This window comes from Heptranchias perlo, chromosome 28, assembly GCF_035084215.1.
Source record: "Heptranchias perlo isolate sHepPer1 chromosome 28, sHepPer1.hap1, whole genome shotgun sequence".
Lineage (NCBI taxonomy): Eukaryota > Metazoa > Chordata > Chondrichthyes > Hexanchiformes > Hexanchidae > Heptranchias > Heptranchias perlo.
Window position 1 is genome coordinate 3,242,822 of NC_090352.1, and position 18,023 is coordinate 3,260,844.

Sequence of the window (18,023 nt, forward strand, 5' to 3'; positions counted from 1 at the left end):
TCCTCCAGACTTGACTATTCCAATGCCCTCCTTCCCGGCCTCCCAACCTCCACACTCTATAAACTTCAACTCATCCAAAACTCTGCTTCCTGTATCCTGTCCTGCATCGTCCTGCTCACCCATCATTCCTATCCTTCCTGACCTGCATTGGCTCCCTGTCCTCCAACATCTCCAATTTAAAATTCTCATCCTTGTGTTCAAATTCCTCCATGATCTCGCACCTCCCGATCTCTGTAATCTTTCATTCCCCTGACTCCGGCCTCTTGTGCATCTCTCCCCTTTGCCCCAACTTTGGCCACCCTGCCTTAAGCTGTCTAGGCCGCATGTTCTAGAATTCGCTTCCTAAACCTCTCTGCCTCTCCTCCTTTAAGACCCTCCTTAAAGCCCACCTCTTTGACCAAGCTTTTAGTCACCCCTCCTAATATCTCCTTCCTTGGCTTGATGTCCATTTTTTGTCTACTTACGTCTCTGTGAAGCGCCTTAGAAATCATAAAATCATAGAAAATTTACGGCACAGAAGGAGGCCATTCGGCCCATTGTGTCCGTGCCGGCTGAAGATGAGCCACCCAGCCTAATCCCACTTTCCAGCACTTGGTCTGTAGCTTTGTAGGTCACAACACTTCAGGTGCACATCCAGGTACTTTTTAAATGAGTTGAGGGTTTCTGCCTCTACCACCCTTTCAGGCAGTGAGTTCCAGACCCCCAGACCCCCAACACCCTCTGGGTGAAAACATTCTCCTCAGCTTCCCTCTAATCCTCTACCAATCACTTTAAATCTATGCCCCCTGGTTATTGACCTCTGTGCTAAGGGAAATAGGTCCTTCCTATCCACTCTATCTAGGCCCCTTATAATTTTATACACCTCAATTAAATCCCCCCTCAACCTCCTCTGTTCCAAAGAGAACAGCCCCATCCTATCCAATCTTTTCTCAAAGCTAAACATCTCCAGTCCTGGCAACATCCTCATAAATCTCCTCTGTACCCTCTCTAGTGCAATCACATCTTTCCTGTAATGTGGTGACCAGAACTGTATGCAGTACTCAAGCTGTGGCCTAACTAGTGTTTTGTATAGTTCCAGCATAACCTCCCTGCTCTTATATTCTGTGCCTCAGCTAATAAAGGAAAGTATCCCGTATGCCTTTTTTAACCACCTTATCTGCCTGTCCTGCTACCTTCAGGGATCTGTGGCCATGCACTCCAAGGTCCCTCACTTTCTCAACACCTCTCAGTATCCTCCCATTTATTGTGTATTCCCTTACCTTGTTTGCCCTCCCCAAATGCATTACCTTACTTCTCTGGATTGAACTCCATTTGCCACTTTTCTGCCCATCTGACCAGTCCATTGATATCTTCTTGCAGTCTACAGCTTTCCTCCTCACTATCAACCACACGTTCAATATTTCTTTCGTCTGCAAACTTCTTAATCTTGTCCCCTACATTTATATCCAAATCATTAACATATATCACAAAAAGCAAGGGACCTAGTACTGAGCCCTGCGGCCCTTGGGATGTTCTCCTATGTTAAAGGCACTATGTAAATGCAAGTTGTTGTTTTAGGTCTATAAAGAGAGAGAGGGTGCATGTACCCTTTCACTTTTACACTCTTGGAGAGAGTGACCCGATTGTTTGCGGCTCCTTCTGTAACAGAGAACTAGGTTCAAATTTCAACAGGTTGGCTATCCTGTGTTTGTAATGGATCTGGTCACATGATCCTCTAGTATCTACCTGAGGCTGACCAACCAGACCCAGTGTAGAAAGGACGAATAGGATTGCATAGAAGACAAAGCCTATCCTGCCCAGCCTTCCCAATTTACACACCGTGGTTTGTTTACATGAGAAAGGTCCAATTTTTTTCCTTCATCTACGAACACAGAGACAGGAACTTGCCAAAGACTCAAGGTGATTTTCTATTCTTAGATTAGAGCTGACACCAAATTCACAACTCTCCTACCATTGGCTATTAGAGTTGCCAACTCTGATTGGACATATTCCAGGCGGTTTCATCACATGCCCTCCCACCTCACTGCCACGCTCCCCCATTGGTCACCTGTCATGTCAATCCTGGCCATGCCCCACCTTCCCATACCAATTGGAAAGTGAAGAGACTCTTTGTTAACCATTTGGAAATAAAAATGGGTGCGATATAAAACAGTCTGCTGATTTGCTATCACCCGTTTTACACTATCGCACAAAGTCAAAATTTACCCCAGGCAAACGAGTTAATCAGGAAATTACTTGAGATAGTGTTTATTTTGTGTGAATTCTTTGCACACTGTGGTGCTTGAAATCCCCAACAGTGTGTCTTAGCATCTCATTAGTATTCTGTGCAAACATATCCATGTATTATGTAAACAATTTTACAACACCAAGTTATAGTCCAGCAATTTTATTTTAAATTCACAAGCTTTCGGAGGCTACCTCCTTCCTCAGGTGAACGATGTGGAAATGATTTCCACATCGTTCACCTGAGGAAGGAGGTAGCCTCCGAAAGCTTGTGAATTTAAAATAAAATTGCTGGACTATAACTTGGTGTTGTAAAATTGTTTACAATTGTCAACCCCAGTCCATCACCGGCATCTCCACATCATGTATTATGTCTTTGATCACAAATGACTGACAGCATTAAAGGGATTGAACGGTATAAAATGTTCTGAAAAGGCCATGTGGGACATTCGAGACTCTTATTCTATGTTGCAACATCTCATCTCAAATAACTACAGACTGACTGGCTGTTTATTTCATGAACTGCTACATCCTGGGAGAGTGTTTAGTATCTGGCTTAATTTTTTTTGCTTCAGTGTAATGTTTTACTTGTAAATAAACCAGAAAGTGGTTTTAGCCTGAATGTAGTGCTCCAGCAGTGTAGAGTTTTCTGTCATATGAGGTGACTGGAGAACATGGTGGGCATCCTGCACTCCAGTCCTCAATTGGGACCCAGTCTAGCATCAACGGATGCTCTCATTATGGATACCTCTCTGAAACCCCAGCAGAAGTAGGTCCCACCTGAGGGTCCAGGCCGGTGTCGAGACTTGGACCCCCAGACGGAGGGGCCAAATGTTTTTTCAATAGTTAGAAGCTGCCCATTTAGAAAGAAGGACATTGTCACATCCAGCCTCTCCACCCTCTGGCCAACCGCTTAAGCTGTCCTTTCTGATGAGAGGGGAAAGGAGCCTCCCTCCCCCCACCCCCAAGGCACTAAAGGCCTGCACCTCCTGCCCTTGCCCCTTGACCCTTGACCCCACAAACTCTGGCGTGATTAGTGGCGGCAGCACATGGGCAAACACAACACAACACAAACGGCCCACTATGGATTCGCGGGGTCTGGATACGTTTCCACATTTAAATATGGTCCATGCAATTCTGTATCTATGTTTACCATGTGCATTTAATTGACACATTGCGAAGTCAGATTGCTTGTTGTAAGCTTTGCTATAGTATTCAATAAGAGATCAGATTTGGTAATGTGAGTAATGGTCCATGGTTCTAACAGGGATACTCTTTCTCCACAGGCCATGAAGGTACTTTCTAAAAAGAAGCTAATGAAGCAGTATGGGTTTCCACGTAAGTGTGCTCTAAATTGTTCCCAGATCCGAGTCAGCTTGTTTATTTAAATTGGATTCTATTCAGACAAAATCTGCCTAATGCCAGGCATTTGGTTTTTAGATTGCAGCATTTATCTCACAAGTGGGCCGGTGTCACATAAAAGGATCAATGGGCCTTTCATGTTGAATACAGAGCGGGTGATGGATCTCTACTAATACCTGTTGCTTAATGTGGGAGCTTCTGATCAGCAATTTATTCATGACAGGCCCAGCACGACAAGACGTTCTGCTGCTGTCAACCTGATAACGATGGCCAACACCAGCAGCTGTTTCATGAGCACAGGCTACTGGGTCACACCGCGATTAACCAGTCACATCATGAGTAACCAAACAGAGTAACTGGTCTCACAGTCAATAACCAGTCACACTGTGAGTAAGCAGTCACACCGGGGGTAACCAGTCACAGTAACCATTACACACAACAAGTAACCAATCAGAGTAAATGGTCTCACAGTCAATAACCAGTCACACCACGAGTAACCAGTCACACAATAACCAGTCACACAATAACCAGTCACACTGCGAATAACCAGTCATACAATAACCAGTCAAACCACGAGTAACCAGTCACACAATAACCAGTCACACAATAACCAGTCATACAATAACCAGTCAAACCACGAGTAACGAGTCACACAATAACCAGTCAAACCACGAGTAACCAGTCACACAATAACCAGTCACACAATAACCAGTCATACAATAACCAGTCAAACCACGAGTAACGAGTCACACAATAACCAGTCAAACCACGAGTAACGAGTCACACAATAACCAGTCACACAATAACCAGTCAAACCACGAGTAACAAGTCACACAATAACCAGTCACACCACGAGTAACCAGTCACACAATAACCAGTCAAACCACGAGTAACGAGTCACACAATAACCAGTCATACAATAACCAGTCAAACCACGAGTAACGAGTCACACAATAACCAGTCACACAATAACCAGTCAAACCACGAGTAACGAGTCACACAATAACCAGTCACACAATAACCAGTCACACCGCGATTAACCAGTCACACAATAACCAGTCACACAATAACCAGTCACACCGCGAATAATAAGTCACACCGCGAGTAACCAGTCACACAATAACCAGTCACACCACGAATAACCAGTCACACAATAACCAGTCACACAATAACCAGTCACACCGCGATTAACCAGTCACTCAATAACCAGTCGCACAATAACCACTCACATCGCGAGTAACCAGTCACACAATAACCAGTCACACAATAACCAGTCACACCGTGAATAACCAGTCACACCGCGATTAACCAGTCACACAATAACCAGTCACACAATAACCAGTCACACCGCGAGTAACCAGTCACACCGCGAGTAACCAGTCACACAATAACCAGTCACACAATAACCAGTCACATCGCGAGTAACCAGTCACACAATAACCAGTCACATCGCGAGTAACCAGTCACACAATAACTAGTCACACAGCGAATAACCAGTCACACAATAACCAGTCACACAATAACTAGTCACACAGCGAATAACCAGTCACACAATAACCAGTCACACAATAACTAGTCACACAGCGAATAACCAGTCATACAATAACCAGTCACACAATAACCAGTCACATCGCGAGTAACCAGTCACACAATAACCAGTCACACCGCGAATAACCAGTCACACAATAACCAGTCACACCGTGAATAACCAGTCACACCGCGAATAACCAGTCACACAATAACCAGTCACACCGAGAATAACCAGTCACACAATAACCAGTCACACCGCGAGTAACCAGTCACACAATAACCAGTCACACCGCGAATAACCAGTCACACCACGAATAACCAGTCACACAATAACCAGTCACACCGCGAGTAACAAGTCACACAATAACCAGTCACACCGTGAATAACCAGTCACACAATAACCAGTCACACAATAACCAGTCACACCGCGAATAACCAGTCACACAATAACCAGTCACACCACGAATAACCAGTCACACCATGAGTAACCAGTCACACAATAACCAGTCACACCGCGAATAACCAGTCACACCGCGAATAACCAGTCACACCGTGAATAACCAGTCACACAATAACCAGTCACACCACGAGTAACCAGTCACACAATAACCAGTCACACAATAACCAGTCACACCACGAGTAACCAGTCATTCAATATCCAGTCACACTGTGAGTAACCAATCACACAATAACCAGTCACACCGCGAGTAACCAGTCACACAATAACCAGTCACACTGCGAGTAACCAGTCACACCGAGAGTAACCAGCCACTCCGTATTTGTTTTTTTTTAATCAAAAGTTTTCATTTTGAATTCTCCCTGCTGTTTTGTAGACTACGTGAGGAAGAGATTCTGCCCTGGGCTCTAGGACGGCGTGTGGTGGGAGGATTCTGTTTAACAACAATAACAACAACACCTTGCATTTATATAGCGCCTTTAAGGTAGTAAAACCTCCCAAGGCGCTTCACAGGAGTGTCATCAAACACGTAATCTCAGCTGGTGCTTCAGTGCAGTATTGAGGGAATGCTGCCCTGTTGGAGGTGTAACATTAAACAAAGGTCCTGTCTGCCCTCTCAGGTGGATGTAAAAGATCCCATGGCACTTTTTGAAGAGCAGGGGAGTTCGCCCTGGTGTCCTGGACAATATTTAACCCTCAACCATCATCACTAAAACAGATAATCTGATTATTTACTCATTGCTGTTTGTGCCTGTGAAGCTCTTTGGGAAGTCTTGCGATTGTGAACAGTGCTCTATAAATGCAAGTTTTCTCTCTCAGTCTCTTGGTCTATCCCCATCTCTCTCTCTCTCTCTCCCTTTCTCTCTGTTTAATCTATCTATCTCTTTCCCTCTTTCTCCCTCTATCGTACATGACTTAAAGAAGGAATGGGTCAGAAGGAGACTGAGCCGTTCTCAATCCATGCTTCTTTATGCATCACCTTTCACCTCTGTCACATCCACTTTAAAAATCCTGTAATAGAGATTAAGTTAAAATTAAAGCTAACAAGTTACAAACAAACTATTATGATGTTCTGGCATTGTGCCATTCAGTAATGCCACCGTACTTGTGGCCCGACCTGTTTTGTTCTTGATGTGCCAGGGCAGGTTGGCATCCCACAGCTCGATGTGCGTTGTTCACACAGCTGCCATCCATAGAGCCCGAACTATGAGCATTTGTGATCAGATTGCAATCTCTAACATTGACCACATTAAAAGACAGATCACAGAGCTAGAAATTCAAACCAGCTCCTGAAGAAAGAGTTCCGTTAATCAACACTGACATCTCCCAGCAAAACAGACCACATAATAAGCACATTTAGAACTTTCTTAATTGTGCTGCCAACCCCAAACATTGCTACAAGGTCTTGCTTCGATTTAAGGAGGATTGGCTTCTCACCATCAAACACACAAGGTTGCTGGATTGCCAGCACAGGCTCGACGGGCCGAATGGCCCCCTTCTGTGCTGTAACCGTTCTAGGATTCTGTGATTCTATGAGGTTAAGGGATAAAATTGAACTGGATTTAGGAATTTGTACCCAGATCTCACATACTCCTCCCCCCCCCCACCACCGAAATGTCTTCTGACCTCTGAGCAGGTAGCAGGCCCCACCATAGTTCACAGGTCACTGACCAAGGAGCAAACACACACCGGGTCATTCTGAAACATGGATGCAAGAGAGAGATCCCAGAGTCCGAGGGGGTGAATTGTGCCTTGGTCGGTTCGGCAGGTCGGGCGATAGCGAGTTGGCAGCCACTTGGTAAAGAAAATCGGGCAAAGTGTAAGACAGGGCTGCTGATTCACCATAGCCTGTTTCCCGCCTCAAGACCCCAGTGTGGGGAATAAACAGCGGAGGTTTCTGCAGGGGGAGAGAGCGGGCAATGTTGATGTGGGCACCAAAAAAACAAAATGATTGGTTTAAAAATGAAATGAAATAGGCCTAAGTGAAACCTCCAGAATGCAGCCTGTCTGGATTTTGGAAATATCTGAGATAATTCCACAGCCCGTTTTAACCGGCCTGTTCCACACCCACAGTGAATTTGTTGCTATAAATATCAACACATAAGGCGTCGCATTGGGGAGTAAGGATTATAAAATCAGCTTGTGTTTCCGCTCACAGTCCTGAATTGGCCGGCAATGCCGTTAATCTCTCGAGGGACAAGCCTGATGAATGACCTCCTCTTTTCCGCTGTAGAATTCCATGGCGGGCCGGAGCGGAGCGAGTTCAACGGGAGACCTCTGCCGGGGGCCAGCGGGAATGGTCGGGGGAGAGGGAGGGAAGCCGGGGCAGGAGGGTTCAGTTAATGTTTTGGGGGATGGGGAGCGTCTCTTAACAGAGTTAAGTAGAAGGGTCATACCTGAAACCTCAGCAGGCCGGATTTGCTGACCTCAGGAGCTCAGCAAATCCGGCCTGCTGACCTCTGCACTTCTGTCAAGTCAGACCCTGTGCTGAGAGCACAGCAAAGTGGAATCCATCGTTCACAGACTTCAGTGGCCTTCCAATTTGGTTTCATTGCTTGTACAACAGTGAAACACCATTTTTTATTTCTGGACTGTGTCCGAGGGACCTTGTGTTGAAGGAAGCTCAATAAGATCATTGCTATCATTCGAAGTTACGCTCAGTCCTTATTCTGGGTTCTAGGTCGCCCTCCTCCTAGGGGATCGAAACCCCCATCCGGAGAACAGTTAAAGGCCCCGGCGCCCCTGGAGAGGGTCTATCAGGAGATAGCCATACTGAAGAAACTTGACCATCCCAACATTGTTAAGCTGGTAGAGGTGAGTTGGTTAGTGATCAGCCTGCATGCTTAGTGCAACGAATCACAGTAAAGTTTTTTTTATAGAGAGCACAGGGCACGGCTGAATTAATTCTTCAATTGACGAATCTGATATACGGGACAATCTCAATGGATTTCCAATTCTGGTTGGAGGCATTTCTAGAGATTTGATCACGTGATGTTCTGACCACATGACATCTGACCATGTGACGCTTGATCACGTGAGACCTGATCACGAGCCCTCATTCCCCAGTCTCCATCTGTCCCCTCATTCCTCAGTCTCCATCGCACCCCCCCCCCATTCCCTGATCTCTATCTCTCCCCCCTCATTCCCCTGTCTCCATCTCTCCCCCCATTCCCCAGTCTCCATCTGTCCCCTCATTCCCCTGTCTCCATCTGTCCCCTCATTCCCCAGTCTCCATCTGTCCCCTCATTCCCCAGTCTCCATCTGTCCCCTCATTCCCCAGTCTCCATCTGTCCCCTCATTCCTCAGTCTCCATCTGTCCCCTCATTCCCCAGTCTCCATCTGTCCCCTCATTCCCCAGTCTCCATCTGTCCCCTCATTCCCTGATATCTATCTCTCCCCCCTCATTCCCCTGTCTCCATCTCTCCCCCCATTCCCCTGTCTCCATCTCTCCCCCCATTCCTCATTCTCCATCGCACTCCCCATTCCCTGATCTCTGTCTCTCTCCCCTCATTCCTCAGTCTCCATCTCTCGCTTCCATTTCCCAGTCTCCATCTCTCCCCCCTCATTCCTCAATCTCTATCTCTCCCCCCATTCCCCAGTCTCACTCTCTCTCCCTGACCCCCTATTCCCCAATCTCCATCTCTCCCCCCCAGCCCCCATTCCCCAGTCTCCCTCACTCCCCCAGCCCCCATTCCCCAGTCTCCCTCTCTCCCCCAGCCCCCATTTCCCAGTCTCCCACTCTCCCTGAACCCCCATTCCCCAGTCTCCCTCTCTCCCCACAGCCCCCATTTCCTAATCTCCCTCTCTCCCTGAACCCCCATTCCCCAGTCTCCCTCACTCCCCCCAGCCCCCATTCCCCAGTCTTCCTCTCTCCACACAGCCCCCATTCCTCAGTCTCCCTCTCTCCCCGAGCCCCCATTCCTCAGTCTCCCTCTCCCCCTGAACCCACATTCCTCAGTCTCCCTCTCTCCCCGAGCCCCCATTCCCCAGTCTCCCTCTCTCCCCGAACCCCCATTCTTCAGTCTCCCTCTCTCCCTGAGCCCCCATTCCCCAGTCTCCCTCTCTCCCCGAACCCACATTCCTCATTCTCCCTCTCTCCCCGAACCCCCATTCCCCAGTCTCCCTCTCTCCCCGTACCCCCATTCCCCAGTCTCCCTCTCTCCCCGAACCCCCATTCTTCAGTCTCCCTCTCTCCCTGAGCCCCCATTCCCCAGTCTCCCTCTCTCCCAGAGCCCCCATTCCTCAGTCTCCCTCTCTCCCCGAACCCACATTCCCCAGTCTCCCTCTCTCCCCGTACCCCCATTCCTCAGTCTCCCTCTCTCCCCGTACCCCCATTCCCCCATTCCCCAGTCTCCCTCTCTCCCCGAGCCCCCATTCCTCAGTCTCCCTCTCTCCCTGAGCCCCCATTCCCCAGTCTCCCTCTCTCCCCGAGCCCCCATTCCTCAGTCTCCCTCTCTCCCCGTACCCCCATTCCCACATTCCCCAGTCTCCCTCTCTCCCCGAGCCCCCATTCTCCAGTCTCCCTCTCTCCCCGAGCCCCCATTCCTCAGTCTCCCTCTCTCCCCGTACCCCCATTCCCACATTCCCCAGTCTCCCTCTCTTCCCGAGCCCCCATTCCTCAGTCTCCCTCTCTCCCTGAGCCCCCATTCCCCAGTCTCCCTCTCTCCCCGAGACCCCATTCCCCAGTCTCCCTCTCTCCCCGAGCCCCCATTCCCCAGTCTCCCTCTCTCCCCGAGCCCCCATTCCTCAGTCTCCCTCTCTCCCTGAGCCCCCATTCCCCAGTCTCCCTCTCTCCCCGAGCCCCCATTCCTCAGTCTCCCTCTCTCCCCAAACCCACATTCCTCAGTCTCCCTCTCTCCCCGAGCCCCCATTCCCCAGTCTCCCTCTCTCCCCGAACCCACATTCCTCAGTCTCCCTCTCTCCCCGAACCCCCATTCCCCAGTCTCCCTCTCTCCCCGAGCCCCCATTCCTCAGTCTCCCTCTCTCCCCGAACCCACATTCCCCAGTCTCCCTCTCTCCCCGTACCCCCATTCCTCAGTCTCCCTCTCTCCCCGTACCCCCATTCCCCCATTCCCCAGTCTCCCTCTCTCCCCGAGCCCCCATTCCTCAGTCTCCCTGTCTCCCCGAGCCCCCATTCCTCAGTCTCCCTCTCTCCCCGAGCCCCCATTCCTCAGTCTCCCTGTCTCCCCGAGCCCCCATCCCCCAGTCTCCCTCTTTCCCCTGAGCCCCCCGATTCCTGAGCTCCCGATCCTCGAGTGTTGCCGACACCGGTTGGTCCCCGGCTCTCTGTGGCGGTGAGGGTGATGTTACCGGGTCGGAGGCGGGAAATTATACAGTGGAGCCCAGTGTAACGGGCATCTGAATATAAGCTGAAGGGGAGGTGGAGCAATGTCCTGGAGCTCATTCACCCGGCACAGGGACAGACTGTAGCGCTGACGCAGGTACGCCAACTGGCGGTACAACAAACCTCTCTCCCGAGTTGCGAGGAGCAGCACTCGGGAGAGGAACCACCAATTTTGGGAAACTCCAGCCGAAACCGGGAGGGTTGGGAACAATAGATTGCCAAATATGAAAATTGGATGAATTTTGTGAAATAAATAATTCAGTACATTTGGCAAATTTCACCAGTTTTGGTCATTCCGATCTCCCATCTCCCTCCCTCCTGAGTAATGTGATCGCCCAATTCTCTTGTCATTGAGCCATTGCAAAGTTCTTCTCCCCTCCCCCCGACTACTGTTCCCTTGAAATCATTTCCAGTAAGTAACTCTCTGACTGACACTGCTTCCTATGAGCCGAACCAATCGCATTATTTAATCATTGAACCTCATGCTCCCTGTCAGCTTTGCTACTGGCAGATAGACAACATGAGACAAGCACACCAGGAAATAATTTCTGCCTCTCTGCTGCTCTGGGAGCACTGTATTACCTCAGCCCGGACGGAGAACTCTATTTCCTGGGCTGCCTCAGCCTGATCTAGAATGTTCTGCAGCAGGCAGTCGATGAACTAATGTGAATCTTTGGATTCACGAGAGAAAGTGTTTAAAAAAAAAAGTTAAGCTTGAGTACAAACTTGAAATGATAGACACAGGTTTTAATTCCAACTGATGGATTTTAAAGTTATTTAATATTTCTATTAAATCAGAGGATGCTAGCTGCCTGACCGGTTGCTACTGTATCTTGTACTTGACATCTGACTACCCTGTGAATTCAGCTTCTCACCCTCGCTGAGAGAGTTTTCTAACACAATAACTGTTCCCTTCTGAGGCAAGGTGAAACAGCGGCTCACAGAGTCAATGAGAGCAGTCAGTCTGACTGCAATGGCTTTCTGCTCGTTCTGTACCTTATCGGGCTGCTGATGAATTTACTTGTGCCGGGAATCTTAGATCCACTCTTTAGCACTGAATACACTGAATGCTGCGCTGTTGGAGGTGCCGTCTTTCAGATGAGATGTTAGACTGTGTCCCCGTCTGCCCTCTCAGGTGGACGTAAAAGAGCGAAGAAGAGCGAGGGGAGTTCTCCCGGTGTCCTGGTCAACATTTATCATTCAACAAACATCACTAAAACAGATGATCTGGCCATTATTTCATTGCTGTTTGTGGGATCTTGCTGTGCGCAAATTGGCTGCCATGTTTCCTACATTACAACAGTGACTACACTTCAAAAGTATTTCATTTGGCTTTAAGGCGTTTTGGGACGTCCTGAGGCTGCGAAAGGCGCTATAGAAATGCAAATCTTTCTTTCCTTTTTTCTTTCTTTCCATCATGTGAATTCCCTCTCTCATGTATATTTCAGGTTCTGGATGACCCCACAGAAGACCATCTGCACATGGGTATGTGAGTGACTCTCTTAGACCAGAGCTCGCAATGTTTTAGGTTGACATTTACTCACACCAAATAGCGTTTTTCAATCTGTCTGATGATAATGATACTTGCACCTTGTTCTCCTGGGGAATGTGATGTTGACTTCATGCTGCTGATCTTTCCTAGTTACAAGGTGCCAGCCCTGGGGTAGCATCATGAGCAACACACAACCTCTAATTAAATAAACAACGGAGCTGAAATTCCGCAGGGGCTCTCTCGGTCTCCGCCAATGTTTTCCCTCGGTCTCCTGACCTAATTTCAGCAGGAGACCAAACGGGCCTCAATGAGAGGCCGAGAGAACTCGCACGACATTTCAGGGCCAGAGTTTTCGTATAGGTTTTAAGCGGTGTGTTGATATTAGTGATTCTGGCGTACCCTTCGTATTGTTTCTTAACTTGGTGAGGTGATCATGTCCCTTGAGTTGGTAAACATTGTCATGTAGTGGAAGTGTCGTCTCGTTGTTTCTTTGACAAACGTGTCGCTCAGCTGCTTTGATTCAGCGCAGATTCACCAGAATGATAACAGAGCTTAAAGGGTTAAATTATCAGCTGGTTGCATAAACTTGGTTTATATTCCCCTGAGTTTAGAAGGTTGAGGGGTGATTTGATTGAGGTGGTTACAATAATAAAGGGATTCGATAGGCTAGATAGAGAGAAACTATTTCCTCTGGTGGGAGAGTCCAGAACAAGGGGGCACAATCTTAAAATTAGAGCTAGGCTGTTCAGGAGTGAAATCAGGAAGCACTTCTTCACACAAAGGGGAGTGGAAATCTGGAACTCTCTCCCCCAAAAGGCTGTGGATGCTGGGGGTCAATTGGAGCTTTCAAGACTGAGATCGATAGATTTTTATTAGATTTGGGTATTGAGGGGTATGGAGCAAAGGGGGGCTAAATGGGGTTGAGGTACAGATCAGCCATGATCTAATTGAGGGGCGGAACAGGCTTGAGGGGCTGAATGGCTTCCTCCTGTTCCTAGAGGAGCATCAGCAGAGACCCGCCCCCAAGGGTCAGTGCTTGGCCGTTGCTCAGGAGGCAGCAGTGCCGTGAGTGGCCGGAGTAAACGCCAGATTCCAGCATCACTTGAATTTCACCCACTCTGTGTCAAGTGTTTTGGAGCTTCCATTTTCTCTTTTGGAATATCCAGAATATCGGCACAAGGGGATTACCCAATGGTGAGTTAGTGGTTTTTCGAGGATGGAGGGAAGGGGTGCCATGCAGGGTGTGACCGGTCGGGTTGCACCCACGTTTACAGACAGAGGCCGCCCTACCTGGATTTACCAGAGGAGCTAGATCTTGGAGGCAGTGACAGAAGCTGTGCCGTCTGCTGCAAGGACACCACAGGGCTGGCACTGCCAGCTGTAGTTATAGCTCTCAAATACAACGCTTCCACCTCCTTCTAGGCATGTTGCCATGTTGTCCTATGGGGAGGGTGATCTGGAGGGGCAAACAGGGCCACCCTCTGCTCTGTGATTTCATTCTCCACTTCTCCAGCCATCAAATAACGGGTTGGAGTGTAGCCAGCTCCAGGCTGGATTTCTGACCTTCGCGTTTATTGAACCAGCCACTGGGCTTTGACAGCCATTCCTGTCACTTTGGCGGAAGATTGGGAGAAACCCTATTTACCTCCACCTGGGGGTTCCGACGATATTTCCGCTGACGTTACAGCGGCCGATTGGGAGAGCTCGCGAGGAAATTCCGAGTGGTTAAGTCTGAGAACGTTATATAAGACTGAGTAATGTACAAGTATTAGAACCCAAACTGCACTGTGTGATATTGTGAAATAATGACATGTAACGTAAACAAGTATTGAACATGTTAACAGGTATTGAACATGTTAACAGGTATTGAACATGTTAACAAGAGAGAGTAATGAACTCGTGTGTATGAAGGTCTTTTGTCTGCTATTTTAGCAAGTGCATTAACCTGTTTAAGATGGACCATGAACTTGTTAACACGTTTGCTACTTGTTTCTGTGTTCATTACTTGCTTATGAGTTCGATACTTGTTAACATGCTCGATATTTACTAAGTGTTCAATGCTTGTTAATATGTTCAATACTTGTTTGTTACTTGTTTACATGTTTGATATTTGTTTACGTGTTCGATATTTGGTTGTGTTTATTACTTGTTGACATGTTTGATTCATGCTAATGTGCCTGCTATAAATATCACACTGTGTGATCGCAACTTGAAAGTCTATGAAGCCAATCATTAGCCAGTCAAAATAAGCGTTTACAATTTGTTTGCACTTCTAGGGGAGCTAGGAGGAAGCAGAAACAAGATGAGAAAAGTGTTTGAACAACTTCTAAAGGGAAAAACAACACATCTGAAGAAGTAGATTAGATTAAATCATATAGAACAAAAAGAAACCTAAAATTTAAATGATTAAAATCTGAAGTTTGTTCCATTATTAACACATAATCTATTGCCATATTCCTGTTTGAATTTTTTTATTCATCTGTTGATTTTCTTTCTTTATCTTGTGCTTTCAGTATTTGAACTCATGAGTAAAGGGTAAGTCCTGAATCAGTAGTAAACCCTGCTATTTTCTAACGCTTGGTGTTGTCGCTCATCTAACTCTCCCTTCTATCCATCGTTTCTTCTCCACTGTTTAGTCCCGTGATGGAGGTTCCAACTGATACTCTGTTCTCGGAGGAACAGGCACATTTCTACTTCAGAGATATTATCATGGGCATTGAATACTGTGAGTGTTAAATACCACGTTCCCATTGCAACTGCTTTATTGCATGTTTACCACATTTGATATTAATCTCCCATCTTATGATGTGGTTGTTGTTTTAATTCAACAATCACCTTGAATAGATTATTTAGTGCTTGAACTTTTGATGCCATTTTTGGCCTTTACAGTTAACAATTATCAAACAGTTTGAAATGGCGGTGACAGATTTGGTCCATTAAAAATATTAATTTGAAATGTTTTTTGAGGAAATTGCCCTTTATGTTTTTAGAATTCTGGAATCTTCACAGTTCAAAAGAAGTGAATGAATATTTGTTTAAATTCAGAGCGTAGTGTTTCATACGTTCTATTTAATATCCAAGATTAATATTGGCTATAAGCTTTAAAGAGTAGAGTTTGTGAAGTGACGCTCCCAGCAAAGAGCCTCACCCGACTGGAGCTTAGATTGGGAAATCGGGCACGGAGCTCACAGCTCACCTGGTGATTCATTTCAGTGACTGGGAAATCAGAAGCGTTTACCTCAGTGTTTCATTCTCTGAACCACGCACTTGTCGAGAGAGCTCGGGCCAGAGGCCAGCCTTACAACGCCCTACCCTTGAGTCTTTTTGCAGCGGTTTCCGAAACATAAAGTTTATTTTCTCACAAATACTCGCAGAGCGGTGTCACCGAGTGAGTGGGAATTTGGTGAACTGGAGCACAGTCACTTCATGCCAATGGGAAGATTTGTGAGTTCTGTGAGATGAATTATTTCCAGTTTGTGCAGGGATCTCACTGAAGCTCAGAGTAAATGATCTACGGGTGCCAGTGTGCCCCATTGTAAACGGTGTATCTGTGAGCGGATTTTCTCCATCATGTAGCTGTGCTCAGGATCCAAGGTTCAGTTCCCACTAAGGATTTAGCATCATAGAATCATAGAATCGTTACAGCACAGAAGGAGGCCATTCTGCCCATCGAGCCTGTGCCGGCTCTATGTAAGAGCAATTTTATGCCATTCATTTTCCCAAAGAAGTTTGGATTTTTAAAAATTTAGTGACACAAAAAAATAAAATGAACATATGTGGCTGGATGTTTCTGCACTTTCCATTTACAAAGGGAGAATTTTCCAATTTGGGTGTGCAGTTTACACCTGAATGGATAGGAATGGATTTTGCACTGATGTGAATAGATAGCTCCTACTTATCCACAGCTTTCATAGCTAAAGGACTCAGGGCAGAGTGAAGTAGGAATTGTCTAAAATTCTATTAAAAGAATAAGAAAGAACTTGTATTGATGCAATGGCTTTTACGACCTCTTGACGTCCCAAAGTGCTTCACCGCCAATTAAGTACTTTTGAAATGTAGTCACTGTTGTAATGTAGGAAAACACGGCAGCCAATTTGCGCACAGCAAGATCCCACAAACAGCAAAGGGACAAATGACCAGATAATCTGTTTTAGTGATGTTGGTTGCAGGATAGATGTTGGCCCCAGGACGCCTGGGAGAACTCCCCTGCCCTTCTTCAAAATAGCACCATGGGATCTTTTACGTCCACCTGAGACAGGGCATCAGTTTAACATCTCATCCGAGAGACGGCACCTCTGACAGTGCAGCAGTCCCTCAGTACTGCACTGTTACCTCTTACACTGTGTGATTCTGCCTTGGTGCTTCCCTTTAGTCAGTGTACGGTCTATATCTCCTATTTCCTGTTTGCTCCTTTTAAGTGTTCATCCAGTGGGAGGTGGAAGTGGTGTAGATGGCTCCTGGGTGCCAATGTTTGGCCCTAGGGATTGAGGTGGCTCAGCACCCCATTGTGCTGGGCTTGTACATGGCTCTGCAACTGCAGTATTGACACGGTGGCTGCCTGGGCATGACGCTATGAAACACATCTGTACACATTTGAGCGGTGCAGCTGGGTGGTACAGATGTGGCGTGTCCCTGAGATTTATTTCTGCCATCCATCCCAACGCCTGCCATTCTGCTACTGCTGGGCGCTCCCTCAGAATGCCCAGAGATCCATAGGGGCAGCAGTGAGGCTGTCTAAGCCCTGGTTTATGGCCCTCTCGATCTGATTTCCCAAAAGCGTAAATCCAGACAAGACTGTCTGCCATTGATTGGGGCACAAGGTCCCGAGAACCTCAATCAAAGCATTAATGCTGGAAGCTATGCCTGAGATTAGGATCTTAGCCTTGGGGGGGCTCCAGTGAAGAGTGCCCTGGACTGGCCAGGTGGTCCACAGCTCAGTCAGGTGGTCATGCAGCACTACACAGATGGGGGTTGAGGACTGCTCCATAGATACCCTTACCCTGTACAGGCTGCTTACACTCACAAATTACTACATGAATTGCTGGTGCTGAGCTACCAAACTACATTTATAGGCGGGCCTTGTGACCTCTGAATCCCTGGACTGGGAAGATGCTGGAGCCCTGGAACTGGTCCACCAGCCAGCAGGTTGCAACCTCCCCAATTCCACCTGCACTTGCTCCTCCTCACTTGCCTGCAGCCAGAGGTCTTTGGCAGCTGCTCTTTGAAGAGTGCTTCAGCTGAACAATCCCTGCTTCCTGCATTAACGTTCACGTCAAACATCTCACCCAGTCCTTCCACCCTCAAATAAACTGCATCCGTCCAAAGACCAACGTTCATGTCAACTAAGACCGAGCACTCCCTCCTGTTGCTTATTAATTACCCCCTCCCCTCGAGGGCCTATAGCAGTGCTGGTACTTGCCCTGTCAGAATGGGTGATACTCAGTGACGTGAGGTGCTCAGTTGGTGCTGATCATTGGGCTTGGACACCACCTCCTCTTGGGCACCTAGAGGATCAGAAGAGCTACATATCTTTGGGGAGGGCCTCCCCGCTTCCTGTATTGCTGCCATGCTCAGAATCTCCAGGCCGTTCTCCTTGTTAGGAGTCAAGGGTTGAA

General features: G+C 47.5%; 1 protein-coding gene across 5 annotated transcripts in view; it reads left to right on the top strand.

The window, feature by feature from the left end:
- The window catches only part of camkk1a (calcium/calmodulin-dependent protein kinase kinase 1, alpha a), a 242,381-nt gene that overhangs the window by 158,168 nt on the left and 66,190 nt on the right, over positions 1 to 18,023 (top strand). For all 5 annotated transcript variants that reach the window (XM_068007926.1, XM_068007925.1, XM_068007923.1 and 2 more), the window contains 5 exons: positions 3,510 to 3,561; positions 8,253 to 8,386; positions 12,365 to 12,401; positions 14,922 to 14,943; positions 15,045 to 15,133. In XM_068007926.1, the coding sequence (XP_067864027.1) occupies positions 3,510 to 3,561; positions 8,253 to 8,386; positions 12,365 to 12,401; positions 14,922 to 14,943; positions 15,045 to 15,133 (334 nt within the window). The remainder of the gene's footprint in view (positions 1 to 3,509; positions 3,562 to 8,252; positions 8,387 to 12,364; positions 12,402 to 14,921; positions 14,944 to 15,044; positions 15,134 to 18,023) is intronic.